The following is a 13,469-nucleotide window of genomic DNA, read 5'->3' as shown; positions in this document are numbered from 1 at the left end:
TTTCAAGGTAACTGTACATGCATATTCATGAAGGGGCTTGAGCAGAGGGGAATAAAGCGTAGAATTGAGACAGAGGTTGACAATAGTCCAAGCTTTAGTTGATTGAAGTCATGAAGGTCGGGAAAGGTCAAATGCCTCATCCCTCAGGTTCCAGTTGATCTGGTGGTTGAGGTTCCAGGCTAATCTTTACCATTGAAACAGAACCGGGGGTCTTTATTGCTGATGTTTTATCTTTTCTATTGTTGCTTATCTTGCCTGATAACAGTTCTGCATTCTTTTGTTCCCTTAAGATTATTAAGTACTGGGACATCCTGGTGGTCCAGTGGCTAAGAGTGTGCTCCCAATGCAGGGGGCCCAGGTTCAGTCGCTGGCAAGGGAACTAGAGTTCACATGCCACAACTAAGACCCAACACAGCCAAATAAATAAAAATAAATATTTTTTATTTTTATTATTAATTACTAATTTTTAATTATTAATTACTAAGACCAGTTCAACGACAAGCATTGTGTCCAGGCTTAGATGACAAAATAGCTTAGGCAAAAAACGGCTTTTCTTATGTCAATAAAGCCATGCCTGTTTCTCTTTCTCAGGGGATCTTCTATTGTATCTGCTTATAGTTTCTTGTATTAAAAAAAGCTTAATTTCACACCAAGGACATGAGTATGATATGCTTCTATGAAGGCATTTCTGCATGAAGCTGAAGTAATGTAAATACATTTGACAAATCTGATTCAGGATAGAACCAAAGGAATCTATCTAATGGTGAATCACTTTATCAATTTCAACTATTGTCTCAACCTGAGTTTTAATAGATACTGGAAAAGACATTTCAAAATGGAGAAAAATTCTGTGGAGTAAAAGTAAAATATATATGCCTATTTTAAATGAACAAAGATGACATTTTACCATAAAGAAATGAGCCACAAAACATCTTCAGTCAGGTCCCAATTTTTGTCTTTTCAGTGTTGATTCACAAGAGCTTTATTCATGATAAAGAATAAGTAGAAATGGCTAACACTTATATAGCACTTACCAAGCAGGCACAGTCCTCAAAAACCCATAATATGTTAAATATTATTATTCCCATTAAATGTGGCTCAGACAGTAGACCCGGGTCCAATCACGGGATTGGGAAGATCCCCTGGAGAAGGGTATGGTAACCCCACTCCAATATTCTTACCTGAAGAATTCCAGGGACAAAAGAGTCTGGTGGGTTCTATCCAGTCTATGGAGTCACAAAGAGTCAAACAAGATTGAGCCACTTAAGACCAGACTGTTAGACATGGAGATAAATCTTATTAGATGTGAATGATCAGTGAAATTAACCTTCTGGTTTTAATTTGTAAAACACTCAGAAACTGTTTGATTAATATAAAATGCAAATGTTTGTGAATTCCACTTTTAAAATTATTTCATCCATTGAACAGGTATTTAGTGAGCACCCTCTTCTGGTCTGAAGGCAAGAATACTGGAGTGGGTAGTCATTTGCTTCTCTAGGGGATCTTCCAAACCCTGGGATACAATGCAGGTCTCCTGAATTGCAGGCAAATTCTTTACCATCTGAGCCACTGCTGTTGTGCAACCAAGAAAGAACAAAATAAAAACCCTGCCCTCCAAAATTTTATGTGTTAATGGGAGATACAAACAAGTAAAAACTGAATAGGGAGATGTTCCTGTTACTATGGGGTGATCAAAGAATGCCTTCAAAACAATTTTTTTAAGACTTGGCAGGAGTGGGGTACAAATAAAACTAGCTCACCAAAACAACCCCGAGATGGGGCTTTTATAGTCTAAGAGTTATCACCTGGGTCGTCACAGCCACCCCAGCTATAGTTTTGTACAGTCAACAAATGGCATGATGTCCTTTAAAAAAAAGACTCCTTTGTTTAGAAATGGAATCCTGCCTATGTCCTGTGTGTTCTTCTTCAGTTGATCTGGAATCTTCCCCTGTCCTGGATCCAAAGGGGGTTGGGGACCTCCCCTCCTCTTAGGCATCTCACGGCTGGCATCCTTGGCCAGCCTAATGTATACGATTGGTGGCAGCAGGGGACTGAGTGCTTTGGCTCCAACTCTAAAATCTCCAGCGATCTCTGCCTCTGGATCAGAAGCTACTACACCTTGAGACATGTTAGAACTGGACATGGAACAATGGAGCGGTTTCAAATTGGGAGAGGAGTATGTCAAGGCTCTATGTTGTCACCCTGCTTATTTAACTTATATGCAGTGTATAGCATGCAAAATGCCGGGCTGGATGAAGCATAAGCTGGAATCAAAATTGCTGGGAGAAATATCAATAACCTCAGATATGCAGATGACACCATCCTTATGGCAGAAAGCAAAGAGGAACTAAAGAGCCTCTTGGTGGAGGTGAAAGAGGAGAGTGAAAAATCTGGCTTAAAACTCAACATTCAGAAAACTAAGATCATGGCATCCGGTACCATCACTTCATGGCAAATAGATGGGGAAACAATAGAAACAGTAACAGACTTTTCTTGGGCTGCAAAATCACTGCAAGTGACTGCAACCATGAAATGAAAAGATGCTTGCTCCTTAGAAGAAAAGCTGTGAAGAACCTAGACAGCGCATTAAAAAGCAGAAACATTACTTTGCTGACAAAGGGCCACATAGTCGAAGCTATGGTTTTTCCAGTTGTCATGTTTGGATCTGAGAGCTGGACCATAAAGAAGGCTGAGCACCAAAGAACTGATGTTTTCAAACTGTGTTATTGGAGAAGACTCTGGAGAGTCCCTTGGACTGTAAGGAGATCAAACCAGTCAACTCTAAAGGAAATCAATCCTGAATATTCATTGGAAGGACTGATGCTGAAGTTGAAGTTCCAATACTTTGGCCACCTGATGCTAAGAGCCAGCTCCCTGGAAAAGACCCTGATGCTGGGAAAGATTGAAGGTAAGAGGAGAAGGGGCCACAGAGGATGAGATAGTTGGATGGCATGATCGACTCAATGGACAAGAATTTGAGCAAACTCCAGGAGATGGTGAAGGACAGGGAAGCCTGGTGCTGCAGTCTACGAGCTCTGAGTCGACCGGGACTGAGCAAGCAAACAACAACAACAACAACAACGACTCCAGAGCGGAAGCCTGGTGAGCCGCGCCCCGCCCCGCCCCGCCCCGCCCCGCCCCGCCGCGCCCCGCCCCGCCCCGCCCCGCCGCGCCCCGCCCCGCCCCGCCCGGCCCCGCCCCGCCCCGCCCCGCCCGGCCCCGCCCTCCACCGCGCCCCGCCCCGCCGCGCCCCGCCCCGCCCCGCCGCGCCCCGCCCCGCCGCGCCCCGCCGCGCCCCGCCCGGCCCCGCCCTCCACCGCGCCCCGCCCCGCCCCGCCGCGGCCCCGCCCTCCGCCGCGCCCCGCCCCGGCCCCGCCCCCCGCCGCGCCCCGCCCCGCCCTCCGCCGCGCCCCGCCGCGCCCCGCCCCGCCCTCCGCCGCGCCCCGCCGCGCCCCGCCTTCACCACGCCCTCGCCCTCCGCTGCGACGCGCCGCGCTCCGCCCCCGCCGCGCCCCGCTCTCGCCCCGCCTCCAGTCTCTGGTCCTGCCCCGCCCTCGTCCTGGTGCTCAGCTGGTTCGGCGCTCTGCGCCCCAGTGTCCAGGCCAGGCCTCCTCGGCCGGCTTCTGCGGTCGCCATGACGGCGGCCGTGTTCTTCGGCTGCGCCTTCATTGCCTTCGGGCCTGCGCTCGCCCTCTATATCTTCACCATCTCCACCGAGCCGTTACGCATCATCTTTCTCATCGTTGGGTAAGGCGGTTGCGCCGGGAAACCCGGACCCGGGGCTCCCCTCCCCCGCCGCGGGTACCCGCGATCCCTGGCGCCCCACCAAACAGCTCGATCACGTTGGGCTTTAGAGCGGAGAATGGTTGGAAGTGGGAGAGCTGAGACCCCTTCCCCTGGGACTTCTTGCCCTCCTCCGAGGGCAACCTCAGAGAGCGAGCTCACATCGTGAAGGAGCTCACATCGTGGGTCTCAGAAAACCCTGACGCTTGGCTCGGTAGTCTTTGCCTAGGGTCCGTGGGTAGGCGTTCGTCATACATTAAAACTGTGTAAACAATTGTGGATAACTTCAAATATACATCTTTGATTTATTTTGGAGAGAGGGCTCCTCAGATTGAAACAGGCATCTCTAATCCCAAGCTAGTTAAGAGCCCTTAAAGCACCTGGGGATCAGGTGCTTTAAAACACACTCCTGCCCAACCCTTACCCGTGATCAACTGAATAGGAATGTCTAGGGGGTGGGATTCGGGTTACGCAATTTATTTTAAGAGACCCAGGTTTTCCAGGTATGCGGCCAAAGGGTAGAAGCCTACGAAAACTCCGCAGCACCTGTAGTACATCTCTTTGCAGGAGCTTGGTCAATACCGAACTCCGGTGGCGAATGTGATCATAATGCCAGATTTCGCCTGTCTGGCAGCTCTTACTGGAGCTTCCCCATGACCCTCTGTGCTGTTGAGTCTCACTTGGCATCAGGAGAAACGGCCAGGCCAGGCCAGTGAGTTCCACCTTTTCTGAACTTCTTCACCTCTCACACTGTATTGAAAGTGCTGCTTCACAAGAGTCATTTAAAAACCAATATAGAGGGATTTCTTCCCCTGTGGCTTAGACGGGAAAGCGTCCGCCTGCAGTGCGGGAGACCCAGGTTCAATCCCTGGGTTGGGAAGATCCCCTGGAGAAGGAAATGGCAACCCACTCCAGTACTCTCGCCTGGAAAATTCCATGGACTGAGGAGCCTGGTGAGCTGCAGTCCATGGGGTCACAAAGAGTTGTACACGACTGAGCAACTTCACTTTCACTTTCGCATAGAGGGACTTCACTGGTGGTCTGGTGGTTAAGAGTTCAGGGGACTCTGGTTCCGTCCTGCGTGGGGAACTAAGATCCCACACGCCTGCTGGCCACAACTAAGACCCTGTGCGGCCAAGTAAAACAAAACAAAATACAATGGAGATTTGGGCAGAAGGTCTGTAAAGCTTGTATAATCATTAAACTCCACAGGAATGTTGTAAAAACCAGACCTGGGAAACTGATCTAGATCAGAGCACAGGCTTTCAACATCTGGATTTTAAACAATTGTTCTGTTAATAGAGACATAGACATTTTCCTGGAAAAAAATATTTATACATCAGTCGACAAAGCTTTGGGGGCTTCCCTGGTGGCTCAGAGGTTAAAGCGCCTGCCTGCAATGCAGGAGACCCGGGTTCGATCCCTGAGTCAGGAAGATCCCCTGGAGAAGGAAATGGCAACCCACTCCAGTGTTCTTGCCTGGGAAATCCCATGGAGGGAGGAACCTGGTAGGCTACAGTCCATGGGATCCCAAAGAGTCGGACACGGCTGAGGGACTTCACTTTCACTTTCCCTCTCCAGTAATCCCTTCCCAGTTTTCCTGGGGGAGAGGGGAGGTATGGGTATAGCTAGGAGGAGGCTTTGCAGTCATTTACCTTTGGCTTCCAGGCATTTGTCAGGTTCTCTCTGGAGGGAAGGCTTTTTATAGGAAGGAGGGACAAGGCTTTAATTAGGAAGCTTAATTAGCAAATAACGAAATTTCCAGCCAGACAGCCCTTGGCAAATAGTCTTCAGATGTACTTACAAAAAAGAAGGATCACTGAAAAAAGTTACTTTTTACGAAAAATTTCAAATTCCTCTTGGACTGCATGTTTGTTTCATCAGGGAAACTGCACATTGATTAAGAACAGTTGGACGTTTTCTGTCAGGAAATCTCTTTCTTCTCAAGCAGGGTTTTGTTTTTTTATTTTTAAACTGATAAGAACAGATACTACACTTGATCTTAGCCAAAAGGCCGAGAAGCGATGTTGTTTTTTTATTTTTATTTATTTATTTTATATGTAGTTCTTTCAGCTGTAAGCAATATCTCTTGGCCCTGTACATTTTATTTATTTTTAACTTTTTACTTTGTTTTGGGCTGTAGCCAATTAATGTTGTGATAGATTAAGGTGAAGGACAAAGGATTCAGCCATATGGATGTATCCATTCTCCCCCAAACCACACTGCTATATTTAAAATGAATAACCAGAACCTGTGTATAGCACATGGAATCCTGCTCAGTGTTATGTGGCAACCTGTACATTTTTTTATTATTATTATTATTTTTGCCATGTAATATGTGGGATCTTATTCCCCAACCAAGAATTGAACCTGCTCTCCCTGCAATTGGAAACTGAGTCCTGACCACTGGGTGACCAAGGAAGTCCCTTTTACTTTCCTGCTTTTAAATCATTTTTGATCCTGTTCACTTATAACTTTTTTCCCTCCAATTTTCAGAGCTTTCTTCTGGTTGGTGTCTCTGCTGTTTTCTTCCCTCATTTGGTTCATGACAACAACTCTTACTGATAACAAAGATGAACCAAGAGAGAAATATCTGCTGATTTTTGGAGTGTTAATCTCAGTCCTTATCCAAGAAATGTTCCGGTTTGCATATTATAAACTTTTAAAGTAAGTTAAGTGTTTGATTTACTTTTTTTCCCCAGTGTTTTTTGAATTATCATTTAGTAGTTTGAAACATTTATATGTTGTTGTATTTGAAGGTCCATGTCTTCCTACATAGTTCCAAGCCAGGGGATCGTACATTTCCAGCCTGAAAATTGAGTATTTTAAGTTGTGGGCTCTCATTCCTTCCTTCACTCATTCAAAAAATATGTCTTGAGAAGTTACTTAATGCCATGCACTACTCTGGGTACTGGGGATACATCATGATTAAAAGACAGTCTCATGGTGGTACCTCATAGTGGAAAGAGACAACAAATGAATAAACAAGAAAATACATCATATATTACAAGATAAGTGCCATAGAGAAAAATAAGGTAGAGAAAGTCACTGAAGTAATAAGTACAAAAACTGTTCCAAATCAGAATTTATATGTGCTTCTCTTTAACATCACCTAAAATAGATAATTCATATGGCAATTATGCTTGCTGTAATTTTGACTGTATTGGGGGAAACAAGTGTTCATTTTGTGATAATGTCATTTGATTTCATGTCTGTAATAGAAAAATACATTAAAATAAAAAAGTGGGCATGAGTTCCCTTTCTAGGCCAGGAAGTAGGTCATCTGTAGGATCCATGAGGAGCTCACGTGAAATCACTGTTTGAAAGCACAGCTTGAACTTGGAACAGTATTTTCCGTCAGGCAGTCATGAGTTTGGCTTTGATTACATAGTAATGCTTAGTTAATAGATGGATAAATATGCTGTTTTTTCATTTCTGCAAATGAGTTTATTAAAGCACTTTATGAATTTCAAGGATGCAACCAAGACAGAAAGGACCTCAATAGCATCTCTTGTAATAGGCCTCTGATCCTTTGTTCCTGCCAAAATGCCAAGGCTTCTGTATTTTTTACTTGATGCTTTTAATAACAGATACTGAAATTTAATAATGAAGCAATTTAAACCACTAGTAGAAAACCAGGAAGCCATTGCTTAGAAGCACAAGGAGTATCTTAGAAAAGGTTTAAAAATGAAAGTTCCATTAGTTCCTGGAAGTACTAAAGAGCAACAAATAAAATCAAAGATAACATTTCAGGTTCCTTGGGAATTACAGTATCCTTACAAGATGGACATTCAGCTATGGTTGAATGTTTCTGGCATGCAGCAGTTAACTGCCATTCCAAAATTTAACTTTTCCTGTAGAATATATTAAGGTAATAAAGATCGGCCCTCTTTCTCACCTCTGCCATGCTCAGGCAAAAGCAGTCTCTGTCCCATGGTTGTCATCTTATCTCTTTCAAGTCTGTGCATTCCTCATTTTCTCACCTGGCCCTCAGAAGACACGGATGTGGCTTCCAAATCTCTTCCTTTCTCTGTTCTTTTATGTCAGTGGACGCACCCCTTTCTGGCAGTGCCTGGGGTTTACCTTTGCCCAGGACCCAGCGCAGTGCTCCGCTGTGGTCAGAGTGGTTCAGAAAGCAGGGCCCTTCCCGCCGTTGACAGGGCGCTGCTCTCTTAACTCAGCTTCCGATTGCACTGGACTTTCTTACTCCAACGTCACCGTCCTTGGCTCACATTGTTTTTGCGTTTTCTAATTTCTGTAGATTTTCACAGATCAGGTCCTGGCTTTGGTAATAACCTTTTCGGACTTGAGATTCTACAACCTCAGTTACCTGAATTGGCTAACTGAGTATCTGCTCTTCTCTACTGTTGTGTTTCTTCATGATTTCCACCTGGAAAGCAAAGCTTATTGGCTCTAACCCAGGGTTCCAAAAGACAAGCCCAACATGAGTTGCTTTTTTCTTGGGGTGGGGGGGTGGGTAAGGGGGGCAGCTATTGCTGTGCTGCTTGTGGGATCTTAGTTTCCTGACCAAGGATTGAACCTGTGCCCTGGCAATGAAAGTGCGGAGTCCTAACCACTGGACTGCCAGGGAATTCCCCCCAGGTTTCCCTTTTTAATGAGGGCAGTGAGGACATAGGATCACATGTGGAAGGAAGTATTGCTGCCAGTCTGCAGGCTCTCAGGCCAGGAAATTCAGAGAAGCCTCTTTGGCCTTCTGGGGAAATCGTATTTGGTCCTCCAAAAGGACCTTTGGAGATTTGCAGATAAATCATAGGACAAATATGCATTAACGGGTGCCTTTGTTTGCCTTTACAAAATGCATCTGCAACAAACTTTTGGAATATGATAAAATATTTTCCTAGCACATTTTAAAAATGTTGGATATTATATAGTTACATGTTGAAACAAGTTTGAGAATTATGTACTTTACTCATGACTAATACTTATATAGATACATTTAAGTTGCTCTCTTAGGCTTCACTAAATTAAATATAGGAACTTCAGTTTAATCAATATGTTAACTATCTCCACTGCCAAGGTAGATTTTGAACTTTTAAGTTTAAAGTACTGCCTCAATAAAATTTTTGCTAACTGAATTTGGTGCCAAGATTAAAATGTGGAGAGCTTGCACCAGTTAATTTGGAATTGAATCAAAGTATTTATTATTGTTTGTTGTTGTTTAGTCACTTCAGTAGTGTCCAGCTCTTTTGTAGCCCCATGGACTGTAGCCTTCAAGGCTTCTCTCTCCATGGAATTCTCAAGGCAAGAGTACTGGAGTGCGTTGCCATTTCGTTCTCCAGGGTATCTTCCCAACCCAGGAATCAAACTTGCGTCTCCTGCACTGGCAGACAGACTCTTCACCACCGAGAGCCACCAGGGAAACCCACTTATCATTGTAGTTCAATATGAATTTATTTCATGACTCAGGCCTTAGGAACAGTACTTCACCTTGAATGAATGAATTGTAACTTTCAGCCTAGCAAAGCATTGCACTGTGAGAAATTGACATGTGGCCACAAATGATAGTTTTTTCTACCTTAATTAGAAGGAAAAAAAAAAATCCAAGTTATGGTCCTGCATATTGCCTAAAATATACACTAGAATTTTTTTGGCTTGGAGTGAAGCTTTTGTAGTTTAAGTTGTCTGATAATGCTGATACCATAAAGATTTGGTAATTTAAAAAGTCATTTATAGAAGAAGTAGTAAGATAATCATTGCTACAACTTTTTAAGTGGCCTAAGTCTGTTTTTAAAAATTTCTAAAATAGTGTATTTACATGCGTATTCTGTGGTACTTTCCCTCTCTTGACACACACATGTAGAGTGAATCAGAGCAAATAAGAAAGCTGGTATGATTTATCATATATTTTTCAAAGTTTATATTTCAAAAAACTGAGCTTTTTCTTTTTTGTTCTTAGAAACAATAATAAATGCAAACAAGGAATTTTCCGTTTCAGTAAAATGGTCAAATTAAAATCACCGTCCCTCATGTCATCAGTTGTGTGTTGTGTCCATCAGGAACTCGGAAGCTGATGATGGTGCCTTTTACTTTTTCACTTCCTGATATTGGCTCTGAGAACTGTTGGTGCCCTAGACCTTTCCTTCTGCATAGAAGGAGGGCGTTTACAAAACTTTTAAGTTTATAGCTTTAATATATTTGTGATAGCAGAACTTTGTTATACTAAATATCAAAGATCTTTTATTCATTACTGAGCAATTTATATAAAACAGAAATTCTCCAAAATTGACTGATTCTATTATACCATTATATCTGTTTGTTGATGGAGATTATTGCTATTATGTAGGTCTGTAAGCATTCGTTAGCCTTTCAAAACACTCTTGTGATAGGTGAGTTTATGTTGGCTACTTGGGCATTTCAGGTGGTTACTGTTCCAGAGAAAGAAGATCACAGTCACATAAATTCTGGCTCATATCTCTGCTACCAAATGATGCTTCCAGATGGAGAGCACTGAAATGGCAAATTGTTTCCTTTCCTTGCTTTTTAAAAATTTTTTTTTGGTCTTGTTGTGTGGCATGTGGGATCTTGGTTCCCTGACCAGAGATCAAACCCGTGCCCCCTGTAATAGAAGTGTGGGGTCTTACTTAACCACTGGATCACCAGGGAAATCCCAAAGATCTTTTTCTTTATGCTTATTATTATTTTGATTGAATTCTGTGTTGCCTTATTTAATACACTAAATAATATATATATATAAGGCAAATATATATAAATATATATTTATATTTATGTGATGAGATAGACTTACTGGAATGAATATGCATACCTTGAAATTTAGTTAACACAATAACCCAGAATATAAGTTCTGTGTTTTGGCTAATTTTCTACTCTTAAAGTTAACTTCACTCATTTTTGTTTCAGCACTTGTTGAAAAATCATTCTAAAATGTTTGGTTCCTTAGTTGCTTTAAAAAATATATTTTATGGTAAATACAATTTAAATATCCTTTGAGTCAGGAACATTGTTGCAGACTTTCTAACCAACAAAGGATAGTAGCAGTGAGGAGAGTGGAACTGACCTGGCCACAGTCCTGACACATTTGTGGGGCGGGGCGCAGGGCTCATGGTAAGTTTGCAGATTGCCCACAACAGAAGCCCGGATACGATCACTCTGAAGATAATTTCTTACTGAGCAGTGGTTCTTTCAGGTATTCATTTATCTTCTTTTCTGAAGGTAGCGTTTTATTCTCCCCTGAAGCCTGATTGGGGATATGAAAGAAATGTTTTAGAATCAGAAGACCATGTGATCAGGTATCCATGTGAGAGTTCAGACCATCAGTGTGAATAGGACTTAGAGGTAAGGAGAAGGACTTCCCTGGTGGTTTAGTGGTTAAGACCTGGCTTCTAGTGTGGGTGTGCAGGTTCGATCCCTGGGCAGGGATTTAAAATCCCACATGAAAGATCCCCATAACAACAACAACAACAAGCAAACCTAAAAGTAGAGAGAGGTAGGATGAATGGCTATCAGTCATTGGTAAAGATGGCTTTTTTGAGCAATTGTTGCCTAACTGGACTTTGAGGAGTGAGTACCATTTAGGTTCTACGGGGTGGAAGGTAGAAGGGAGGGTGGCACAATAAGTCTAACCCAGGCAGAAATACAGCAAAGTACTAAGAAGGTGGAATTAAAGATACAATGCTTTGGGAAGAGGAACAATTCAGAGTGGTAGATGCCATAGCATACTGAATTAAATACTTCCTAAGACAGGCTGATTTCAAATAGGAAAAGGAGTACGTCAAGGCAGTGTACTGTCGACCCTGCTTATTTAACTTATATGCAGAGTACATCATGAGAAATACTGGGCTGGATGAAGCACAAGCTGGAATCAAGATTGCCGGGAGAAATATCAATAACCTCAGATATGCAGATGACACCACCCTTATGGCAGAAAGTGAAGAAGAACTAAAGAGCCTCTTGATGAAAGAGAAAGAAGAGAGTGAAAAAGTTGGCTTAAAGCTCAACATTCAGAAAGCTAAGATCATGGCATCCGGTCCCATGACTTCATGGCAAATAGATGGGGAAATAGTGGAAACAGTGACAGACTTTGTTTTTCTGGGCTCCAAAATCACTGCAGATGGTGATTGCCGCCATGAAATTAAAAGACACTTGTTCCTTGGAAGGGAAGTTATGACCAACCTAGACAGCATATTAAAAAGCAGAGACATTACTTTGTCCACAAAGCTCCGTCTAGTCAAAGCTGTGGTTTTTCCAGTAGTCATGTAGGGCTGTGAGAGTTGGACTATAAAGAAAGCTGAGCGCAGAAGAATTGATGCTTTTGAACTGTGGTGTTGGAGAAGACTCTTGAGAGTTCCTTGGACTGCAAGGTGATCCAACCAGTCCATCCGAAAGGAAATCAGTCCTGAATATTCTTAGGAAGAATTGATGTTGAAGCTGAAACTCCAATATTTTGGCTACCTGGCACAAAGAACTGACTCATTTGAAAAGAGCCTGCTTCTTGGAAAGCTTGAAGGCAGAAGGAGAAGGGGACGACAGAGGATGAGATGGTTGGATGGCATCACCGACTCGATGGACATGAGTTTTAGTAAACTCCAGGCCTGGTGTGCTTCAGTCCATGGGGTTGTAAAGAGTCGGACACAACTGAATGAGTGAACTGATACTGAAGCTTAGTCATGGTGGTGCTAGTGGTAAAGAATCACCTGCCAGTACAAGAGAATAAGAGATGAGAGTTCAGTCCTTGAGTGGGGCAACCCACTCCAGTATTCTTGCCTGAAGAATCCTGGACAGAGGAGCCTGGCAGGCTACAGTACATAGGGTCACACAGAGTCGGATATGACTGAAGTCACTTAACACACAAGCTTAGTCATAAGTATTGCTTTTTCCCCCCTTATTAAACCTAATCCTGATGGCTTGTTTACTTACATTATTTTTCCTATTCTTTGTGGATGTCAGATGAAAGGCAGAAGTTGGTTGGAAATTTTGGTTGATTTTAGTTAATTGAAGCTTTGTTCATTTAAATGGATTTTAGATTTAGAGTATAATCTGATCGAAAACCTCATTAAGTATCTGAATTTTAAGATACCTTATGTGTTTTTCTGATATACTACTTTAAAAAAATTATATGTGTGTTTTTATTTTAGGAAAGCCAGTGAGGGTTTGAAGACGATAAACCCATATGAGGAAGCACCCTCTATGAGATTGCTGGCTTATGGTAAGTTAGAGCTGCCTAGTGTTGTGAAGATAAAAAAAAAAATCAAACTTGACCTAAAAGCCATTTTTATCTTTTTTTTTTAATTCCCATTTTTATCTTTTATAGCTTTGTGGGTTTCTAGTAGTATTTTACTACTGCATTGGCCTATTGGTGTATATTTTTAAATTTTTATAGCTTTCTAGAGCCCTTTTATAAAGGAAAGTGATTGCAGATGACCCTTATCTGTGTGTCCATTAAATATTAACCATATTTGACAGTTAGGTTTTTTTAACATGTATACTCACCAGTTAACAATTTCCAAGTGATATTACTGTTACCCTCTCTGGGTTGATTCCATGAATTTGTACTGGGAAGACTCTTCAATAGAGTTAATACCTTTTCATATTTTTCTTTCAGAATTATGGTTTAAAGGTTGGACCTAGGTTCCTAAATTGAGTCACGCAGCTTGACCGAGGGATCCGTCTTTACAATGCAATCACCCCTCAAGTGCAGTTCCATCAAA

At 42.6% G+C, this 13,469-nt stretch overlaps 1 protein-coding gene, 1 non-coding gene and 1 pseudogene across 3 annotated transcripts in view; 2 read left to right on the top strand and 1 right to left on the bottom strand.

Annotated features, from left to right (window-relative positions):
* The first annotated feature begins 3,554 nt into the window (after nucleotides 1–3,554).
* APH1B (aph-1 homolog B, gamma-secretase subunit) overlaps nucleotides 3,555–13,469 on the top strand; it is a 77,288-nt gene continuing 67,373 nt past the window's right edge. For both annotated transcript variants that reach the window (XM_065940918.1, XM_065940917.1), the window contains exons 1-3: nucleotides 3,555–3,747; nucleotides 6,280–6,450; nucleotides 12,897–12,967. In XM_065940918.1, the coding sequence (XP_065796990.1) occupies nucleotides 3,635–3,747; nucleotides 6,280–6,450; nucleotides 12,897–12,967 (355 nt within the window). In that variant the 5' untranslated portion in view covers nucleotides 3,555–3,634. The remainder of the gene's footprint in view (nucleotides 3,748–6,279; nucleotides 6,451–12,896; nucleotides 12,968–13,469) is intronic.
* TRNAC-GCA (transfer RNA cysteine (anticodon GCA)) lies at nucleotides 5,147–5,219 on the top strand. The gene has a single exon. It is a non-coding gene; the product is annotated as a tRNA-Cys (tRNA).
* On the bottom strand, nucleotides 5,608–5,809 carry LOC136172809 (U2 spliceosomal RNA; annotated as a pseudogene).

The sequence above is a fragment of the Muntiacus reevesi genome, chromosome 7 (assembly GCF_963930625.1).
Source record: "Muntiacus reevesi chromosome 7, mMunRee1.1, whole genome shotgun sequence".
Lineage (NCBI taxonomy): Eukaryota > Metazoa > Chordata > Mammalia > Artiodactyla > Cervidae > Muntiacus > Muntiacus reevesi.
Note: the sequence above shows the minus strand (reverse complement) of the source record. Positions and strands in the feature narration are given on the sequence as shown.